Source organism: Podarcis filfolensis (genome assembly GCF_964270895.1).
Source record: "Podarcis filfolensis genome assembly, chromosome: 9".
Taxonomy (NCBI): Eukaryota; Metazoa; Chordata; class Lepidosauria; order Squamata; family Lacertidae; genus Podarcis; species Podarcis filfolensis.
The window spans coordinates 60,834,012-60,856,458 of record NC_139610.1 but is presented as its reverse complement, the minus strand read 5'-3'; the positions used below and the strand labels follow the sequence as shown (position 1 = coordinate 60,856,458).

Genomic DNA, 22,447 nt, shown 5'->3' with positions numbered 1-22,447 from the left:
GTGAAAGTTGTAGATCTTGTATTCATTTACAAAGCTCTGAACAACATAGCTACAAGGTACCTCAGGGACTACCTGTCTTAGCTTGATCACTGAGATAATCTGCTGGAGAGTCAATGGTTCTTCTCCAAGTTGGTGAGGCTCATTAGACCACAACAAGAAACTGAATCTTTAGCGCCATCAGGCCAATTTGTGGAATACTCTGCCAATAGAGATTCAACTTTTAAATGCTTACTGAAAACTCCTCTAACGCATCAGGCTTATGCAGGCAATTAAGTACACATATTTCCATAAGAGTTAGCTGATTTATAATTTTAACTTTTTATATGGTTTTAGCACATTGACCACTGGTAACTATCCTTGACATCAACCACACAATTGTACATTTATGATATTTAATAATGTGTTTTGAGGGCTTTCTTCACAAAAACTTGGCTCATGAAAAAGACTCATATCATCATTCAAGGAAACACTATAGGGAGGCTAGAGAAGAAATAACGGCAGAGCCCTTGAGCTTTCATCACATTAAGACAGCCATAAACCTTTTCATTTGGGAAAATAGTAGTTGCCATCATCATCATCAACCTTTTTATTCGACCGTCAGTCAGAAAAAGTACATTTGTCAATACACAGTTAAAACATCCAGGAAGATTTTTAAAAAAGCCAACACTAAAATGGGCTAAACAGATAGCCCCATATCAATACAATCAATTATAGTCTTGCGACGCTTAAAAGCTAAAAAAAGAAATTTGGCCACCAAGGAAGGTATAACTCTAGTGACATTATTCAGCAAGTATAAAACCTGGTTTTCTCTGGGTAGGAAGCTAAATTGACATAGGTGTGGGTCTATAAAATTTTGTCTAAGCTCTGCATAAGAAGGGCAAGTCAAGAGAATGTGTTCGGTGGACTCAACCACACCCATGGCACAATGACAGGTTCTCTGGGCGTATGGTACTCCCCTGTACCTTCCCCACAATATCGCAGAGTCAAGGACATTTAATCTAGCCGCTGTAAGAAGTCTGCGGTATTCAACATAGTGGATTTCTGCAAGATAGGGGGCTGGTATGGTCCGATAAATCTGGTCCCCTAGGAACATCCCTGGTTTTACCAGGGCTATGTCCTCTTGTCTGGCAATGTCACCCAGTCTCCGGGAGATCACAGCTCTAGCTTGATTGTACGTCATAGACTCAAAGTAAGGTGAGACAATCCGCAGGATTGAACCTCGTTAATGACCTCCCTTTCCCACGATGATTGGAAATCGTCCCTCAATATCAAGGGGGCAATACCCACTGGTTTAAAACAAAGCTTGAGCCATAGCCAGAGCTTCGTCTTCAAGGCCACATACCGTAGAGCTTGCCAGCCGACCTCTAATCTCATAACCGCACCCGCTACCGAGGGGGGAATCCTAAGGATGGCTCTAAGGAATCGCGTTTGGATAGAATCCAGTTTCAAAAAATCCCTACGGGAGCCTAAAGAGATGCCCACCAAAAGAAGGGGGAGGACTTTCATTTGAAAGAGTCTCAAAGCTATCTTCACTGATTGAGCCTGATTCTTAGCATATAGAGATCTAATCTGGATGGCTGCTTTAGATGCATTAGTTGTTATATAGTCTCTATGGGCCAGAAAAGACCTATTTGACCGTATTACTTGTCCCAGATATTTAAAGCAGTTAACCTGCTCTAGGGGGATCCCGTTCATCGACCATCGATGGAGTCTCGGTCGGGCAGAGAAGACCATGATCTTGGTCTTAGCATAGTTGGGTTGGAGCTCATGCTGATCACAGTATTCATGTAGAGCTTGCAACATTCTCCTCAGTCCAATAGGGGATCTGGCAAGAAGTGCGGCGTCATCCGCATACAAAAGAACATTCAGAGATCGGCCTGCTAATTTGGGGGGGTGGAAAGCATCATTGGCCATGTGAGTCACCAGTGAGTTAATGTAAAAGCTAAACAATGCTGGAGCCAATAGACAACCCTGTCTTACCCCTCTAGTGGTGGTAACAGGGTTGGAGACTAGGCCTTTATTGTCTAGCCTGATTCTCAGAAAGGTGTTTGTATGGAGGCTGATAATCAGATGAAGGAGACGACGATCGATCTTTGTAGCAGCCAGTTTTGTCCATAGCTGCTTTCTAGAGATTCGATCAAATGCCTGCTTAAGGTCAATAAAAGCCACATGAAGAACCTTTGGGGCTTTGCCGGCATACTTTTCTGCCAGGTGATTCAAGGTTAATATTTGGTCTGTGGTAGATCTTCCAGGGCGAAAACCCGCCTGTTCATCGGCAATGATATTGTCGTCCTCCATCCATTTCGATAGTTTGTTTAGCAGGTACCCCGAGTAAATCTTCCCAATGACATTTAGCAAGCTGATTGGCCTAAAGTTGCTCGGCTCTGTACGTGGGCCTTTCTTATGTATTAATACAATCAACGCAGAGCTCCAGCTTGAGGGAAATTTTGCTGTTTTGTTTACATGCGTGTAAAGTGCTGCTAAAAGTGGGATCCACCAATCTTTATTTGCTTTGATGGCATCAATGGATATAAGGTCATCACCGGGGGCCTTGCCTGCTTTAAATCGATCTATGAGAGTTTCAACTTCAGGGCATGTAACTGGGTCCCAATCGGGCAGTGCTTCCGGCTCCACCGTATCTCCGCAGGCATCATGGGCTGCATACAGATCGGCGAAGTATCTTTCCCAAGTGTCCGCTGAGATGTGGGGTTCTATTCTTGCAAGCGGCCTACCCAGGTATCTGGAAATTAACTGCCAAAAAGAGGCTGGATTTCTATTCTCTGCAGCTATCAAAAGGTTGTTCCAATTGTTTCTTTCTGCCTCGAGTTTCTTTTCCTTTAGTAGGACTTTGTAACTTCTCCTGAGGGTGATAAGGCGGTTATTTGGCATGGGGTCATTTGATGCTCTGTATGCCAACCATTCATTATACAGATGATTCTTGAAGTTTTTGCATTCCTCATCGAACCATTTTTTGTGGAAAAACTGTTTACCATGCTTTGTGGAGGACCGAGCTAATGTTGGTTTTAGAAGTTCTACTAAATCGTCATATATTGGTAGAGGCTCATCTGCCTGCATAAGGGAAGCCCTTTTTATTTGGAGCTGATCAGACCAGAGAAGTTCGTTCAACTGCTGGGCCGAGTTGGAGGTCCATTTAAGGGCTGTAGGTCTTATCTCCAGATGATCATTTGATAGGTGCACAAAGGAGTGCCTATCAAGTTCGTCAGCCAGAGTCAAGGAAATTTCTAGAGGGAAGTGATCACTCTCCAGTCTTGTAGCCACCTTAAAGCTGGATATTTTTGGGGTAAGGTCGGGAGATATCCATACAAAATCAATAGTGGATGCACGTGAACCTGACCAATAGGTGAATTCGGCAGGGTAGTCCGAGCTGACCGCCCCATTTAGCAGAAGGAAATTGAGGGCCAGCAAGGTTTGCCTGCATTTGAAACCTGCGTAAGTGGCTATGTTATCTTTGAATTTCCTTGGTAAAAGATCTGTAGTCATAAGAGGTGAAGAAGGGTACTTGTTAAATTTAGAGAATAAGATTTGGTCAGTATGTGACAGGCGTCCATTAAAATCTCCCGCCAACAGAAAAGTGGCTTTGGGGTATTTGTCAAAAAGCGTTTCCAATGTCACTTGGATTTCCTGCCATCTCAGATCAACCAAGTTTCTCTTATAAGTTGGACATAAGTAGATATTGATCACTACTATCGTTTCCTCTGCTGTTTGCAACTTTATAATCAGCATGAGTGACGACTGGATGTCGATTTTTTCGGCCTGAAGATTTATGGCTAAGGAAACAAAAGTAGCCAAGCCTCCTTGCGGTCTACCATGTGATAACGAGTTCTGCGTGGCATTCAGGTAGAAGCCCTTGTATCCTGTTAGATAGAAGTCCTCACAGGCCCATGACTCTTGGAATAGAAGGATGTGGCTGCCATTTATATAGGCAACAAATGATGGATCTGTCAGTTTGGATTTAATACCAGCCACATTCCATGATAGTAATGTAAGAGGCCGCTTTGTGTTTCCCTCAAGTCATGATTTCTCTTGCATGGTTAATCCTGGAGAATCCAAATGGGGGTGTACGCTGCGTGAAGGGGCAGTAGGGTGAAAAAAGGCAGTGATTTTTGATTGTTTGCATTTCAGGTTCAAGTTGTCACGTGTCACAGGAACAGCCAGTGACTGGGGCGAATTTCTAGATCGCTGTAAGAGAGAATCTTGATACGAGGGGGTGTTACTAGCTGACAAGTCCATAGACTCGTCGTTTGCCGTATGCTCTGTAGTTGCAGGAGTCGTGCCTTGAGGATCGAGGCTTGTTGATGGGAAAGCACTATGTAAGACAGAAGAAAGACATCCTTTTCGGTTAGCTTCCAGTAGCTTGTTTAGCCTTGCCACTGCCTCAGTGTTTGTCCAAAGGGCTACTGGGTCTCCCAGTGTCTCTTGCATCGTCATGGTATCAGCACAAGGAATGCAGCCATTTTGAGGATTGGAGATCGTTATCGCTGCAGGGGGGTCCACATGGGCTTGTGTCTGCCAATCTTTAGGAGCATCTATAATGGGCAAGGCTGGACCCGTCAAAGCTCTACCCCTTAAGGCAGTCCCTTCTTGCCGGTGGACTGGTCGGCTAGTAGATCGTAGGGAGGGGTTCATAGGAAGGGTCCGTTGCTGCGAATTCCGGTCATAATCCTCAATCCTCCTTGTAGGCCGGCTAACCAGATTTGCTGAGTTTGGGATTTTCCCAATAATGCCCCTACAGTTGTTAAAGAAGCATCTTTGTGGGAAGATTCCATACCAGTTGAGGCGATTTTGAAGTTTGCTCAAAAGTGCAGGAAGCCTGGGAGAGTCGAACTTGAGCAGCAAGCGCTTAAATTTTGGAGTCTCTGGCAGCCATTCTAATGATAGGAGATCACCCTGGGCCAAGTAGGACCTGGTCAACGTTCGCAATGAGATCACAGCAGCTTTACAATTTCTCCAGGCATAGTAGGGGAAGCAGGAGTGAGCGATGTTCAAGCATATATTGTTAGGGGTGAGTTGGAGGTTTACTAGCTGCTGCCCCCTGCTTAGGCTCTGTGCCTCATGATTATCAGGTCCCTGATGATTTAATGGCAGATTCAAAATCGAGGCAGGGGTTTTGGTGAAGGCATTTAGTTTTCCCTCTAACATATTGATGGAAGCTGATAGCACCTTTATTTCGTCAGCCAAGTGCAGGCAATATTTCTGCAAAGTCCTCAGCTCCGCTGATTGTACTATATCACATAAAGATTTATGATGAGGGTCAGGGTGGGGAGAGAGGCCATCTGGGCTGGAGGTTATATCCAACAGCGATTTGTCTCCTGGCAAGGGAGTATTTGAAGTCGTTGCGGGGTCATATGGACAGTCTACCTGCTTGGAGGTGTTTAAAAGGTTGTTTGGAGTTATTGCAGGATCATGTAGGCAATCTAACTGCTTGGAGGTAACAGGAGAAGGAAGCACAAGATTGCAGAAAAACTCCTCCAATGATGAGATAGAAGGCTCTAAGGTCTTAGGTGGTGAATCCAGCCCAGTAGGCTTCGAAACCTTAGCCATAGGTTCTGAGGCATTAAAGGAAAGGTCTTCCACAGAAGAGGTACGACCACGTTTTAGGTTCGTCATGCTAAACCCCTTGAGCGGCTCGGTTATCTAAGAGTCCTTCAAAGGCCAAGCAAGAGCTGGTGGAAGGCCAGGGAAGCGCGGCCCAAGTTACAGCTAATCAGGTTGTTAGTGAAGCTCATTAAGGAGATTTATGGCGCTGACTTTGCAAGCTTCCACAGGGTGAGTTCCTGGCGTTATCATCAAAACATTATCATGCCAACTTCCAGAGAAAAATAGGAGCGGAGTAACTTACAGCATGAACTGGAAAGGGGAGCTCCGGCAAACACGTCTTACTTCGTCGCCATCTTGGCCCCCTGTAGTTGCCATTTCCATTCCTTGAATTGGAGTGCCAGGCAATGGTTTCATAAATATTTTGACACATTTGGCTCTTTCTTTTTGGCATAGAAATAAGTATTCATATTTCTCTCTGAAATTAAAAGAAAAGAAAAGAAACTATAATGTGGAATGTTTTGCACCACTATGACATAAAAGCCAGTGTTCTGCAGAATTCATGATGTTGAAAGAAATTGATGATCCAGAAACTAAAAATAATGCTGAGCCAAACCTACTTTCCTTAATTTTGCATTCTTTTTCTGACATCTCTCATTTTATGTGATTATCAGCGCTTACTGGGGCACTTTTCAATGCTACTCCTCTCTGGGCAAATCTTCATCCTCCTCTTGCTCACACTGCCATTTTGGTGCCAGGAACTCACATAATTTTGTCTATGATGTCACAACAATGCTTGTCTGATGCAATAATATCATGGATTTATGTAAACAAAATTACAGTGGCCAATACTGTGCCCTCCAGCTGTTGTCTGATGGCACGATGTTGGCTATCCTTGCCCTATGTGATTTTGTTTGCACAAGTCCATAGCATCATTACCTCAGACAGTTCCCATAAGCCCTGATGGTTAGTGAATCAGAGTTGGCATCTAGCAACATCTGGAGTGCACCAAATTGATGGTAACTTCGGAAGGCATCTATAGATTGAACATTTTCCATGCCTTCCTCAGAACTATATAGAATAGAGAAACTCTGGTTCCCATGTGCAGTGGAGGCTCTGAATATTCCCAGAAGCCTTTGTTGTATGGGGGAGCCATGGGAATATAGGGCGAGCCCCCTACTGCCACTGGTCTTTAGTGCTTCTGGTTTCTCTCCCCTCGCATTTGGACTTAGTAGGTTTGGGAAAGTGTGGGAAAGACGGTATCTCTGGCAGCAAAGGATTGGTGTGGCAAAAAGGCTTGCCTTAGGCTGAGCATAGAAAGCTTGAGGTAAGGGAAGAATGTTTTCTCTGAGAATTCTCCAGGAAACCCTGGGAAGGCTATGCCGATTACAAATCTAGATGGAGGAATTTCACTCATTGCTAATGCTAAGGAATAAATTGAAACTGAAGCTTATTTGTGGTGGATAGGGCTCTCAGGGGCCATAAGCCTCAGTTGCTGTGTGCTCCGTCCGCTGTCAAATATGACTCTGAATACCAGTTGCTGTGGTTTGCAAGTGGGGAGAGTGCTGCTGCACTCAGTTTCTGCTTGAGGGCATCTAGTTGGCCACTGTAAAATCAGGACATAGTCCGGATGGGTCACTGGCCTGATCCAGCAAGGCTCTTCATATGGGTTTTTTATGTTTTTCAGTGCATTGCAGTAATTTCTCCTTTTCAGTAACGGATCAGAATTTTGTGCACAACTATTTCTCTGACTTAATGAGAAATGTTGAACAGCCATCCCCTTGAAGTCTGCAGTACAGGTGTGCTTTCTGTAGCATCAGCAGCTCCCAAACACAACTCTGATGATGTACTAGCAACATGATCCACAACGCACTAAATGGGACTAAGTGGGTTTAAAGAAAAGCATTTGGGCTGATGTTTGGGAGTTTAAGGTTGCAGTCCATCATGCACCACTGTTAGAAATCTCAACAGGAACATTGCCTTTAATGCGCATCCCTCAACTTAAGAGGGTTATGGGTCATGTCTTTGGGCTATTACTGTGTGTGTATGAGAGAGGTCACATTTCTGCCCCTGCTTCACTTTCTCGGAGCCTTTTTCACAGCTGTCTCTTTTCATGGCTGTAATGCAGAAGATGCTTACCAAGTATGAGATATTTAAAAGGATGAGATATTTTAAAGACTACCAGAGGAAATGGAAGGCATAATATTGTAGTTCCTTTGCTGCAATCATTACATTTTGGAATGTCTGCTAGTGAATAACAAAAACTATAATTCCCATATAACCTCCAGGAAAGCTGTAAATCAAGGATGGGAAACCTGTGGTCCGCTAGATGTTGTTGGACTTCAACACCCATAATCATCATCTTGAATGGCCAGTGGTCAGGGATTTATTTTATTCTCAATTGTTTTATTTGATGTTTTAATGTATTGTAAACTGTTTTGAAATTTGTTCTTTAAAATATAAAGCGGTATAGAAATGATGATGATGATGATGATGATGATGATGATGATGAGTCAATCAGCATTAGGAAGGCCACAGAGTCCCTATCAGTGCTGAGAGATGGAATGTGAAATGCTAAGGGTGAAGTCATGTAGAATGATACATGAATCTGCTTTTTCTATAGATTTGCAAGGATCTGGCTGATTATTGTGGAGATCTTGGATGTAGCCACATCCACTCTGATCCTGTACTTTAATCACACTGCCTGCTTCCTTCCGACAGCCTGAGTGCTTATTGTCAATCTTTTTGGATTCCTGGAAACTCCTCATAAGTTTGTCCTAAAGAAGAACCCCAAATTCAAACCAAAATTAGCTTTAGGACATACTGTATATTATGGCAACTCTATTCCCAAGTACAATGGTACCTCGGGTTAAGTACTTAATTTGTTCCGGAGGTCTGTTCTTAACCTGAAACTGTTCTTAACCTGAAGCACCACTTTAGCTAATGGGGCCTCCTGCTGCCGCTGTGCCGCCAGAGCACGATTTCTGTTCTCATCCTGAAGCAAAGTTCTTAACCTGAGGTACTATTTCTGGGTTAGCAGAGTCTGTAACCTGAAGCGTATGTAACCCGAGGTACCACTGTATTATAAACTTCGCTTAGTTTTTCTGTCTCCTTTCTTTGCATAGCTCAACTCCTCTTAGACCCATGGCTCCAAAGGAAAGATTTCCAGTCTAATTACCATTCAGGGAGGAGGGGATGCATATAATCCAGATGGGGAGGCCTCATGGGCCACATCTGGCTCACGTGCCAGTGCTTTCCTCTCTTTGATCGATGTCTTTAACAGGCAGAAACCAACAGCTGCAAAGCTTTCCCCACAGCGACATCTCCATGCTGGGGCAAAAAGCATCACTTGTCAAGTTCTCTATGATCTGCATCTGTTAGATGCTCCATCCTTCAGAAAGGTGGCAACACACCAATGTTTTCGAAAAGGGGTCCTGTGGTTTAGTTTATTAGGCTGAGAGCTGGGTGACTGTTGTGTTTTCTTTTACACCGTCAGAAATGCCGTGGAACGTGATCAGAGGGTAAGCTGTAAAACTCCACCATTAATCCACCCTCTCCAGGTGGTGTTCCCATATTTAATGGCTTAATGACCTATTTGTTTCTTCAAAGGAGACAAGCACCTCTATTTCATATTTCCCCATGTTCATTAACTTTGACAAACTAATCCTTCTGCAAAGGTTGTAAGATGGGCCAGATCATTGTAAAGATGAAGATTTCAGTCAGGTACATAGATAATGCGATAAAATGAGTCAGGGATGCATTGGCTGTTTCTATGGGGTCGTAAATTGTGTTTACTTGGTTTCATTATTAAAAGAGGTGTTTGCTTGTACCTCTTCTGCACTGAAGTATGCTACCCGACAGCTTGTGTGCTCTTTCTAATGATACACGAAACAAGATTGTTCAAATGGGATAGGCCAGGTTCAGCTTCTGTGTTCCACAGGTGGGTGATTAGTGTGAGCTAATTATCTTAACAAGTCGTCAACTGATAAACAAGAGGATGGCAGATGCCCATAGAGGTTGGCTTGACATACCACTAGCTCACTGCTAGACTTCTCATTCACCATTTACAGGTTGTTTTTTTACTACGTGTTCCAGATACAGCATATTCCTCCTAGGTATACATTGAAACCTGCATTTGCGTTATATTTTACAACATGAAATACTTATTCTTCCCATAAACTTCCATAGGAGACTCATAGAATTTGAACAGACTTTAAGTGTATGTGTACTTCTAGTAGTAGAAACTGATTATGGTTTTATTGCCCCATAATGATACCTTTCCCCCTATCCGTCAAACAACCAAAGTTCAAATTCTGTTTTGGAAAGCATTCTGTGCTGATATGGCTATGAGTAATTTATATGTACATCTGTCAAAGTGCATCTGGACCCTTTTCCAACTCATCAGGCTAATGCAGTTAAGGAAGCACACCCGTTCTCTTATGTACTACATTTTTTAGTTGAACGCCCAACCATCCTCGCTTCCTGTCACACTCTTTAGTCTTCAGCCTGAATGTCAATGGCAGGGTGAGGCAAGTATTTGGACATCTATCTGCACAACAACTGGCCTAAAGACCAAAGTGGTGTGCCAGGAACTGCATTTTGACTGGGCCACAGATCCCCTCAACAGCAGGGTAGGAGATACCTGAGCAGTCGTCAGCAGAAGTAGATTAACAGTCACTACTGTAGTAAACAGAAAGATTAAAGCTGCATTTTCTGGCCTTGATGTCAGAATGTTCTCCTAATAGTAGAAAGAGCAAGGAAGATACCTGGTAGCAACTGTCATAGGGAATAGTGGAAGGGCTGGGGCTCAGTGCATTGCAGAATGTCCCAGGGTCAATCCCTCACATCTCAAAGTCGGGACAGGAAATATCCATCTGGAACTCTGGAGAGCTGCTGCCACAATAAACTAGAGGGACCAATGGTCTCACTGAGTATAAGGCACATTCCTATATTCCTTAACCCGAAGATCTCATTCCTGGTTCAAACTTGAGAGTGTATTGTTTTTAACACTTGATTGGAAGCTGCCCAGAGTGGCTGGGGAAACTCAGCCAGATGGGCGGGGTATAAATATTATTATTATTATTACTATTATTATTATTATTATTATTATTATTATTATTATTATATTACAAACCATCATTTACTGGCCCATGGCACTTTTGCACCTCTGTGCCCATGAATCCATTTTATTTGCATAATAATGTGTGGATTAAGTCCCACCTTGTTGTTGTAGGGCATTATTTTTATTATTTTTATTATACCCTGCCCATCAGGCTGGATTGCCCCAGCCACAAACCTGTTCCATGTTATTCAGTGTCCTGACTCTGAGTATTGTGCAATATGAACCTGTATTCTTATAAAGGTGGTGTTTCTTATTTAGTTGTCACAACTCTTGCACTTTCCACGATACGTTTATGACACACTGACCTTTTCTCTGGTCTTTTTTCTATACTTGAAAAAGGTGGGCGGTCCAGTCAAGCAAGCTAGTGCATATGTTATTTGAAAGGTTACTGTGTTGCAGTAGATGATTTGACCTCGTTGAGTATGGAAAGTGAGGAAGATTTCTCCTGGAGCAGAAAATGCCACATTTCTCTGTCTTGAAAAAACTACTAATTTCTAGCTTGAGGATCTTGAGGTTCATTTCCAGAAGGCAATCCAGTTGACCTTGTTTGCCACACTTAGAGCAGGTACATACACTGACATATGAGAGAGAAAGAGAGAGAGAGAGAGAATATTGCTGTGCAGAGAATTTACAAGTGTTTCCCTCACCCCAGCCACCCACAGGCACAGTTTGAAGTGAAGGAGAATTTGTTTGGTGAAATGGCTTGGGAGCAAAGTGGTAAAAATTGTCCACTAGGTGCTGTATGTTTTCTACATATCCGTGTGCTATCTGTGCCCTCAAACCATTTGCTAATGGGATTCTCTCCCTGCCCCCCCCCCGAGGTGTCTAATATTTACTCAGGATGGGAAATAGGATTTATGTATTATGAATCACACAGTTATTTAGCCTCTAAGGAACTCAGGCCTCCTTGGTTTAACTTACACACTACACTGCTGTTGGTTCTGGTACACTTCAAATGGTAGCAAGGGTAGAATATTTTCTAATTTCTCTAATGTAAAAAACCCTCTCTGCGTGTAATAAAGTAACACATTTGATTGTTACTAGTTTGTTTCTGGGCCCAACTGAAGTTGCTCAAGGTAGTATTTTATGCCCTTAAACGACGTAGGCCCCAAATGTCTGAAAGACCGACTCCTTCCATGTAGACCCTTCCAGGTGTTAAGATCATCACTGGGCAGCTCTTGGTTGTTCCTCCATCTTTAGAAGCTTGGGGTGCTGTTGGCTGTTGAATTCCTTCCCCGCAGAGGTGTGTGTGGCACCATAATCATTGAACTTTCATCACATGCTGAAGATGTACCCTGGCCTATGATACATACCACTCTAGTTCTGATTGTAATTGGTTTGCAACTGGTTTAAGAACTGGGAACTCTGGGCATTTTCGCTCTGTGGGAGGAACTAGCAGTCTTTGAACAACTCTCAGAACCTTTGAAAGAAATTACAGTTCCCAGTATGCTTTTGAGGGAACCCGTGGCTATTTAAAGTGGAATGATAATGTTCTAAGTGCAGATGTGACCTAAATATTGAACCAGGTTTATGCTGTGTGTCTTTTTAATGTTGTTGTAATCACTATACACACTGTGTATTAGCATGCCTATTCCTCTCCTTGAACCATCCAGTACTCTAAATATCCCTTATTGCACAGTTAATTGTGTTTTAAAGTTTCAAATTATTATTTAGAAAAGAAACGTGGGGAAAATCCACTCGTCCTCTTCCTTCAGGAATTCTCCTGAACCCATTACAGTTAATTCTTGGGGCAGTTTTATGTTTTCGTCTTCTCGTTTTTATGTTAGCACATATATAGTCTAACATAAAAATCTGCAGGGATAAACATAAAGTAGCAAAAGAATAAATACAATGGGCAAACATACCCAAATTTAAAAATGAACTTTTTTTTTTCCAAACTACTAAAACTGCCAAAGTGGTGAAATAATAGAAGCTTATCAGTGCTGGAGGAAAAGAAAGAAAATAAATAAGGAAATCGATGCCCATAGTTTATATCAATTCTCTAAAATAACTAGGCTCCAGTTTGCAAATAGCTGCTCTTGCAGAATCCCCATTCATTTCAATATGGACTGAGCTTCTCAACCATTTATAATGATATAACGTTCCCTTGGTGGTATTGAGATGCTGATGGCAGATAGTATCCAGGAACTAATCAGGGGCTGAAGTGAGCATGAAAGTAAGTACCTTTCTATCTACCTATCTTATTTATAAAACAAAACAAAACACGTTTTTATCCTGTACTTGCCATCTTAATGGGACCCTCAGGGCAACTAACTGTCAGGTGTATCATAAAATGAAAAAAATGCCATCAGTTTAAAATATCAGTAGCACAATATTAAAGCAGGAGGGAAAGCTAAAGAATTTTCCCTAAAGAGGAGAATGCAATGATATTTGGGGATCTAGATAGAAACATTTTGACATGGTGTCTCAATTTTGGACTTATCCACACTTATCTTTCCTCTGCACTTTGGGAGGCAGCAAATATTTTATTGTGGAAGCCAAAGGGACCTCAGCCCCTAGGAGTTGGCTCCTATGTTTGGCCACATGTCGGAGCATTTATATAATGATTAGCAACACATGCACAATCTTCTCACAAAGCGTGTTCTCCTTCAAAGAGAGCACATGTTGTGGTGGGGTCTGAACAGGCCACCCCTCTGTTGCTGGGCGGGTTAGTATGGATGACCAGCCACAGTGATTGGGCAGTTGGGTTACTGGGCAAATCTTGGTGTTGCCATTTAGGGGGACGGACCAAAGGTTATAAAATCAAGTCACGCAGCACTGACTGGGCTCTTTGGCTGCATGCATCGGATCACCTGCCCACCCTCCCTAATCTAGGGCTATTGCATTGACCTTGCTATGCCTGTCATGGGGTCGTCTCTTTTGGGGCAGGGGCCTGGTAGGAATTTTGTCCATTTGGCTGATTGGTTGGTGCCATTTGGTTTTTGCCTACTGCGTAGCAAATTGTCACAACTTGTAAGGTTGCGGTTAGGCATTGGTTAAAAAATTGGTTGGTGGAGGGGTAAGTGCCTGCCCCTCCAATGCTGCTGCGGAAAGGGAATTCCATTCAAGGAATCCAGGGGCTTGCCATTCTTTCGTCAGTACCCCTGAATGGGACTTAGGGCCGCGCAAGCCCCTGGGAGCATGGGGGGGGGATGAGGGTCTGGTGCCCGACTCCATGCTCTCCCCAATATTGTTTTCCCTCACTGGCTTTCGCTGGAATCCGGAAGTCAGTTCTGTCCCTGGGTGTGGGGACAGATAGTCATAACCAATGCCTAAGCAACCACTCACATTTATGTATTTTAATAAAGTTGTGGCCAAAATTATGCCCAAAAACCTTAAACAAAAATTATGTGTGAATTGTGAATTATTTAGGGGTGGCTTGGGGGACCTCGACATGCAACATCCTTGCCAAATCAGCCATTGCTTTCTTCCAGAGAAAGCAGGCATTTACAGATAATTCATATTTTGCAGAACTGGAGCAACTTTTCCTACGACAAATGCCCCAAGTTCAGTGCCTATTGCAGGTCCATTCCTTGATCTAGACCAGGATTCCAGAATGCTCTGGGCTAAGGATAATGAAGTCCACTCCAGGACTTACAGAGAATTCTGGAAGGAATAATCTTTGCAGTTGTACAGAAAGGAAAAACTTGAGAATCAGTCTTCTTTAGTTTAGCTTTCTCCCCCCCCCCATCTTTTGTGTGTTCATGCAATCCCCCTGCCTTTGCACAAACAGACTTGTATGAATTGTGCCATTCCTTGGTGTGCCATGTTTCTGTCAGCCTGAGATAAGAGTAGCTGGCTATTATCTCCCCTTAAGAAGCCCCCGGGTAACTTTAATGGCCTGCCTGTACCATCTTCAGTGCTCAACCAGTAAAATATATTAGCTCACAAAGAGCATCCTCCTTTCTTCATAGAACTCAAGAGTATGATGAATCTTCTACTGATCTATGGTGGTGGAGGGAGGAGGAAAGCGCAGGAGAAAGTCTGACTGGCATTCTGGGACAAAAAGAAAGGAGAGAGAAAGCGCATATTTTAGAAAGAGAACAAGGAACCTTATGGTTCGAACCAGCTCTTATTTAATACTATGCAAATCACTGTATCTGTCAACTGAATATTACATTCGCTTGTAATGAAGGAATTGACATCTTGATAGAAGACAAGAAAGCACAAGGCATGTTTACAGTAATTTTAGCAGTTCACTAAATTAAACCAATTAAAACTTAATGTGTTGATCTGCATAGCCAAAAGCAACTGCTTCTTTTATGTCATTTGGCGTCTTAAGGGCTTCTTATATTCAAGATTCAACAGCAGTTCAGCCAGGGGCCGTGCTGTCTGAGGGTGGTCTTTTCTTATGCAGGGATGCTTTAGGGGTCAGATGCTCTACCTTGGTGCAGTGGGTCAAATCCTAAAACCTCAGCGGTGGTAGAAATCTTCCAGAAGCCTGAGCCAAAGCAACTCACATTGCCTTGTCTCTGTTCAGAGGACCTTCTCCTTGTTCTCCTGTCTCTGGAGGAGAGGATGGTGGCTAGTGGCAACAGGACTAGCTTGATGATAGCATCCGATGCTCTGGGTGCCTTTCTTCTTGGTCCTCTTCCAAAGATTGATGAGCAACATCTCACTGCAGAACGTCCCATGCAGTAGATCCCAGATTTGATCCTTAGACTCTCCAGCTCAAACCATCAAGTAATGGGAACTCATCCTTTATGCCTGTGACCCTAGAGAGCCACTGCTGGACAGAGCAGACAATATTGAGCTAAATGGATATTCATTCTGAACTGGTACGAGTTGGCTTTCTATGCTCACAAGCACACCATCCATTTAAAGCACTCTTTTCTCCTCCTCCTCCTCCTCCTCCTCCTCCTCCTCCTCCTCCTCCTTCTGTGATCACTCATAGCCGAGTAAGATTGTCTTCCATAAACCCAGTTTTAACAGTAGATCATGGTGAGGGTTTGCCAAACCTGCCTTCCTCTTAGCAAGTTTCTCCCTTTCGTCCTGAGTTCGAGTGTCTTCAAAGTCCATGACACCTTTGGGAAAGGCTGTTCTCCAGTTTAAGCTCTCAGGCCAGTGTTTCCCAGTTGTCGGTGTTTATACTATTTTTTTAAGATTTGACTTGAGACAGTCTTTAAACCTCTTTTGTTGACCACTAGCATTACGCTTTCTATTTTTAAGTTCAGAATAGAGTAGTTGCTTTGGAAGCCGATAATTGGGCATCCGCACAACATGACCAGTCAACATGACCAAGTTGATGTTGAAGAATCATCACTTCAGCACTGGTGATCTTTGCTTCTTCCAGTACACTGGCATTAGTTTGCCTGTCTTCCCAAGTGATGTGTAAAAAATTTTGGAGACACCGTTGATGGAATCTTTCGAGGAGTTGGAGATGGCATTTATAAGTGGGTCCATGTTTCACAAGCATACAGTAAGGTTGGTAGTACAATAGCTTTGTAAACAAGCATTTTTGTTTCCCTGCGAATGTCCCGGTCCTCAAACACTCTGCACTTCAATCAGGAGAAAGCCGCACTCACAGAGCTCAGGCAATGCTGGATTTCGGCATCAGTGTCGGCCCTTGTGGAAAGATAACTGCCCAGGTAGGGAAAATGATCAACATTTTCCACAACCACACCATCCATTTAAAGCACTCTTATACCACTTTAACAGTCATTACTTCCCCCAAAGAGTCCTGAGAATTGTAGTTTGCTAAAGGTGCCAGTATCACAGAGCTACAGTTCCCAGCCTCCTTAACACACTACAGTCCCCTGGATTCTCCATGACTGTTAAAGGGGCGTAGGAGTGCTTTAAACGAATGGGGTGGATGTGACCTGCGTCCACAACATCCTTCAGGAAACTCACTCAAGACCTATTGCAGAGGCAAGTCCTGACACCTCCCCTTCCTAATCCTAACAGCTTATTTTCAGATCCCAAACACATTACAGTTAGCACCTCCATTTATTTTATCTGCCATGTCATTAGTTAATGGTGGTGCGCTTGTTTGTCACAAAGTACAGCGGATTCAATTTCCTCCCTCCGCCCTCTGTCGAGACACAGCCAGGCAGCTTATATCTCTTTTGCAGCTGGTGCTTCAGGTTTCTGAGCAGAACTTTATCTCCCTGTTGCAAGCGAGATCTGTGTTGACAAGAAAGACCACTGCCATTTGTTAGAGTCTCTGCTGTCAGCGCTGACTGAGTATTGCTTTCCTATTCTCCCCTTAAGCAGAAGGATGTGTGTGAGTGAGCATTTGTGTGTTTTAAGTAAACAGCAAAAGAGGCTTTTATAGATATATTTTGGGTAGATGATAGAATTTGTCATTCCCCCAACTCCTTAGTTTTGAAGCAGTCAATCAGCACATTTATCTGTAGACTTTGATATCATTTGCCTTCTGGTTGCTGTTACAGCAGGTATATTCATCAGATGAATATACTTCCTTCGGAATATATGGATTGTGGTTTTCAAAGCTGATCAATGATAGCTTACAAAACCTTTCCCCTCCCAACTCCCATATTTTAATGTTATTTATTATTATGCTTGTATCCTGTCCTTTAATCATCCAAACAACTTTGTGATGTAGGTTAGGCTAAGAGATCGTGACTTTCCCAAGGTCACTCAGTGAGCTACATGGGTGAGTGAGGATTTGAACCCAAGCCTGCTACGTCCTAATCCAGCACTACACCACATGGACTCTGCTTGCTGCCATTCTCTTATTTATGGGCTCATTTATCCATTGCTTCTGTTATATTTCATGATTAAATATTGTGACTAAACTTATTCCTTGTTTAGTATGAACAACTGACACACTAAGAGTGAGTGTCAGGGGATCAGCATTGTGGGGCATTTGCCAATCCCCACACCCACATCCACACGTAGGTAGAGCTGTGGTCTAAACCATTGAGCCTCTTGGGTTTGCTGATCAGAAGGTTGGTAGTTTGAATCCCCGTGACAGGGTGAGCTCCTGTTGCTCTGTCCCAGCTCCTGCCAACCTAGCAGTTCAAAAGCATGCCAGTGCAAGTAGATAAATAGGTACTGCTGTGGCGGGAAGGTAAACAGCGTTTCTGCGCTCTCTGGTTTCTGTCATGGTGTTCCGTTGTGCCGGAAGCAGTTTAGTCCTGCTGGCCACATGACCCGGAATGCTGTCTGCGGACAAACGCCGGCTCCCTTGGCCTGAAAGCGAGATGAGCGCCACAACCCCATAGTCACCTTTGACTGGATTAACAGTCCAAGAGTTCTTTACCTTACCTTTTTTACACCCAAATAGGGGCCCATAGCCAATCCTTGGAGCCCTCTGGCCCTGCTAATCTGCCCCCTCACTGACAGGAGTGGAACTTGGTCATATACCACCCTGTATGAGGTCATTTGACACCTTCCCATCAGACCTTGCAGCGCCAAAGACGGGCATTGGGAAAGTGGCTTCAGGGCTCTGACAGGGTCCTAGAGCTCTCCTACCTCCTTCCCAATGCCTGATTAGCACTTGCCCAGCTTGCGGAAGGAGGAAGGAAGACTTTTTAAAAACAACAACACATTTATCACTATTTATCACAAACTCTCCTATCATTGCACTGACATTGTCTCACCCACCTGTATATATGCCAGCACAGCATTGCCATTTTGATGGGCAAACTAAGTTCAGTTTGGAAATAGTTTGAATAAACTTGATTATTTAATCCAAATGATGTCAGACAGAGAAATCCAAACCTCTGACCAGCAGATCTGAGCGGGGTGGGGGGAGGGTGGTTCATAGAATCATAAGAGTTGGAAGGGACCACAAGGATCATCTAGTCCAACCCCCTGCAATGCAGGAATCTTTTGCCCAACAAGGGACGTTTGTATGGGTGTAGGTGTCCCTCTGATCAGAACTGCTCAGTGACACCAACAAAGATTCCTGCCTCAATGGTGAGCACAAGTTACTGCTGAAAGTACTATCCCTGCCAACAAATCGTTCTATGATTCTACCAGTGTAGAAGTCTTTCAGTGTAGCTGCCCCTGTTCTGTGGAACAGGGTCCCTGTTGAGATATGACATGTGTTCTCTGTTTGTACTTTCCAGAAATATTTCTGATTCAACAAGCTTTCCCAGCTGGGTTAAAAGGTCTATCTGCCTTAGGTGCTTATTGTTTTCAAACCTATCTCTAGTTGTCCTTTTTTGGACTGTTTCAGAAGCTTATTTTTAGTTGTTATTATGTAAATCACATTTAGACTCATGTGGATGGCGACTTACAAATTAGCATCACTGCCAGATGCTAAGGCTTAAAGTCTTCTGGACAGCTCAGTTAAGCTCAGTATCCCAAATGCTGAAGCTGTTCACAAGGCAAGTGGCATGATTTGTAAAGGCAAAAGTTATTAACGACATCTATTCTCTTAAAAAGTTGATTAAATTGAGCTGATCTCTCCTGCTAAGTGAGGCTTGATGCTTTCTGAACTGAGCCGGCAAATGATTTACACTGCAGTCATATGAACGTCTACTCTGATCTAGGGATGGAAGAACCTGTCCATTTTGGTTCTCCCAGTTTTTTGTTTCTGCAGTCTTAAACTCAGTTCTTCAAATTTTTTACAGCAATTTGCCATTTAAAAATATCCTCTTGAAAACTCAACAGCATTCTAGTGTGAATGTATCCTAATAATCACATATTTGTATGCAGTTTTGACAAATATACAAATTTTTGCAAGCAATTTCCCCTAATATGATGGATTTGCATGTAATTTTCATTAACATGTGCATTTATATGTACACCTTGCCCTAATATGTGGATTTTTGTGGAAAACTGCACTGCAAATTTGGAGAAATGTTAATTTTTAAGGATGCTGGTGCTGTGGTTCGATTATTGTTTCAGAAAGTATGAATTAGCTGTGCTCATCTTTAAATACAAACTGAATTGAATTCCATCTCCATCCCAAAGATGTGAGTGTCACTGAGTTCAGGGGGTAAGTGTGTATGGGATTACAGCCTTAATCCTATGTGTATGGCTTTCTTTTCATTCAGGCCTATTTAAGGGGAAAGAATCACTATATGATTCTACACTGCAAGAACACTAGTATTAACCATAAACTTATCTCTTTAAAAAAACCAAAAACAAAATCATCTGTATAAATATAGCCTAATTTCAGTCAAAGTCAAGGAGGATCTCAGCACCCGAAAGCAGAGGATATAATACATACATCAACTGACCAAGAATAAGGTTTGATATCAGTAGAAAAATAAGTTGCAAATCTTGTTTCCTGGAACGTAAGTGAGGGCACACATTTCAAGGTGTAACTAATCTAAATCCCTTTTACAATAATAGAAAAATAACAGCTACAGCAGTTGTACTCTGGGTGTTGCTAATGGCTATGAAAATTGCCTATTCTTTGAAGATATTTGTCTCGACTGAGAGTGAGATGTGAGCAGGGAAGAGCTATAGATGATTAAAAGAGGAAAATGCTGAAGAGAAGCATGTTAAAAAGAAAAGGGGGGGAACACATTATATTATAATGGGAGGATTTGATTCATTAGCGCATGAATCTCTTATGCTCTCTTGGTATTCAGACCAATCATACCTCACAGCTGGCATTTAACACAAGTCATAGCTCTATTTGGTGAACAAAATGTGAAAATAACTTTTCTGAGCTCTTCCCTAACATTTCAGTTCGTGTGGATCATTTATTATTGGCTCCCTTGGTACTCTTGGCTTGGTGGAGAAACAGGCAGTGGAAAGAGTAGATCATTACATTTTATTGTGTAGATTGCGGAGAGCTTCGCCAGCCACCATGAAACAACACATAACAATTATGCAAGCTGAATGGACCATAAATTAGGAACAAAAGCATTCTCCTCGTGCATGCGCAGCCTTCTAAGTTAAGAAATCAGTTTCAGGTAGAATGTTCTAATCAATGCTGAACACAAGGTGAGAACTTGATTCACCCAAGTGTCCTCCTATTGAAGTCAGTGGGATAAGCCTCTTTCAGTGGGTGGGATATGTTACGCTGCTTATGCATATCAATGTTTTTATTTTGTTTTAGCTTTGCATTGGTCTTTAAGTTGCTTTAAGTTTACTTTTCGTAAAACGAGAGAGAGAGAGAGAGAGAGAGAGAGAGAGAGAGAGAGAGGACTAATACACCCAATAAATAACAACAGCTGAAGCCCAAATAAACAAGCTTGAAAGGACTGCAAGTGTTGCCTGATAAGAAAGGAAGGAAGGAAGGAAGGAAGGAAGGAAGGAAGGAAATGTCTTGGGACTGGCATCTAACTTAGGAGTTTGATAAAAAAAGATGCTAGTTTCAGCAGTGTGTGTGTACGTACACAAGTTGATGAATGTAGACATTCACATGTAAGTGCTGCCAATCCCCAATAACTCTGAGGAATGTCTTAAAATAGATATGTATTCCTCACATTCCAGGCGCATGCCGTGGAATGCCAGCAACAATACTAAGGTAGGTGTCATCATTCGGGAATGCATCTCTATGAGTTTTTGAACATTCACAAAAGTCGTCTGGTATTTTCAGCGCTGTCCAAATTTCTGACAAATTGTTCAGCGCTGTCCAAATTTCTGACATCTACTGCACCATATGTGTGCATCCTGCTTTTAAACTTAAACATTATAAAAGCAATGAACAATAACACAAGCAAAATAAAAATAAAATGCAACAATAAAATAAATCTAGAACTACAAAAGCAGGTTGTTAAAAACAACAGAAAATGCTAAAACAAACATGTGAGCAGCCATAAATTTCAAATAAATACACCTCTTAAATAATATATAGAAACAACAACCAAAACTGCATATAACTAATGATTAAACAACATGTTTCAGAGTCCAATACTTCAACAAATTATTCATGAAAATGCCCTGAAAAATAAAAAAAACCAGCCTTAATCCTAGTGCCCAAAACTCAGCAATGAAAGTGCCTGGTGACCTTCTCTTGGGCGAGCTTTCCATAAATGAGGATGTGGGGCTATTCAGAGAATGAGCTCTGATGCCTGATCCAGTTCATTCATACAAGGAGTGAGCCACGTGACTTCAATTACACATGAACAAAGGATAAATTGGAGGAGTTGTCTTTCAGGAATTGCCAGTGGGTCCAGGTGAAGGTTTTGGCTATGAACACTAGGAAACAGCTTCACTGAGGGCTCTCTGTGCCAGCTGTCTCTTGCCACCCCTTAGCTCCCCAGAACAACAGCTTACAGTGTGCCAGGTGAGAGGGATAGGCACCCATTTAGTACTTTGAGGCCTGACTGATCTTCCTGGCAAATCATAGAGCATGGGTAGGCAAACTAAGGCCTGGGGGCCGGATCCAGCCCAATCGCCTTCTAAATCTGGCCTGCAGACAGTCCAGGAATCAGCGTGTTTTTACATGAGTAGAATGTGTCCTTTTCTTTAAAATGCATCTCAGGGTTATTTGTGGGGCATAGGAATTTGTTCATTTTTTTTCTTTCCAAAATATAGTCCAGCCCCCCCACAAAGTCTGAGGGACAGTGGACCGGCCCCCTGCTGGAAAAAAATTGCTGACCCCTGTCATAGAGCTTTGACAAAAATCAAGATCTCTTTGAGCATCATCAAGCCAAGCTTGGAGAAGATGAACCAGAACTGTTCAAATCCAACTGTTCCACTTGGAAATTGGAAGTTGCTGGTTTGGCAAAGATCCAGTGCCCCAACCATTTATCAGGACAGCTTAAAACCATGTCCAGTCTGTTTTGGGGGCCTAATCCGGCCCACTGGTCAGTTTAATCTGGTCCCTGTGGCAGTTCGTTTCCTGGGGTAAAGTCCTAAAAAACCCTCAACAACTTCAACCCTAAAAAAAGCTCT

The 22,447-nt window shown here is 42.8% G+C and overlaps 1 protein-coding gene across 4 annotated transcripts in view; it reads left to right on the top strand.

Moving 5' to 3' along the window:
- Window positions 1-22,447, top strand: part of CCSER1 (coiled-coil serine rich protein 1) — a 709,135-nt gene that overhangs the window by 661,017 nt on the left and 25,671 nt on the right. Inside the window, exon 11 of one of the 4 annotated variants that reach the window (XM_083571145.1) lies at window positions 19,499-19,515. The exons of the other annotated variants lie outside the window; for them this stretch is intronic. Coding sequence (XP_083427271.1) covers window positions 19,499-19,500 — 2 coding nt within the window. The 3' untranslated portion in view covers window positions 19,501-19,515. Of the gene's footprint in view, window positions 1-19,498; window positions 19,516-22,447 lie in introns of those variants that run through there. 4 annotated transcript variants of the gene reach the window in all.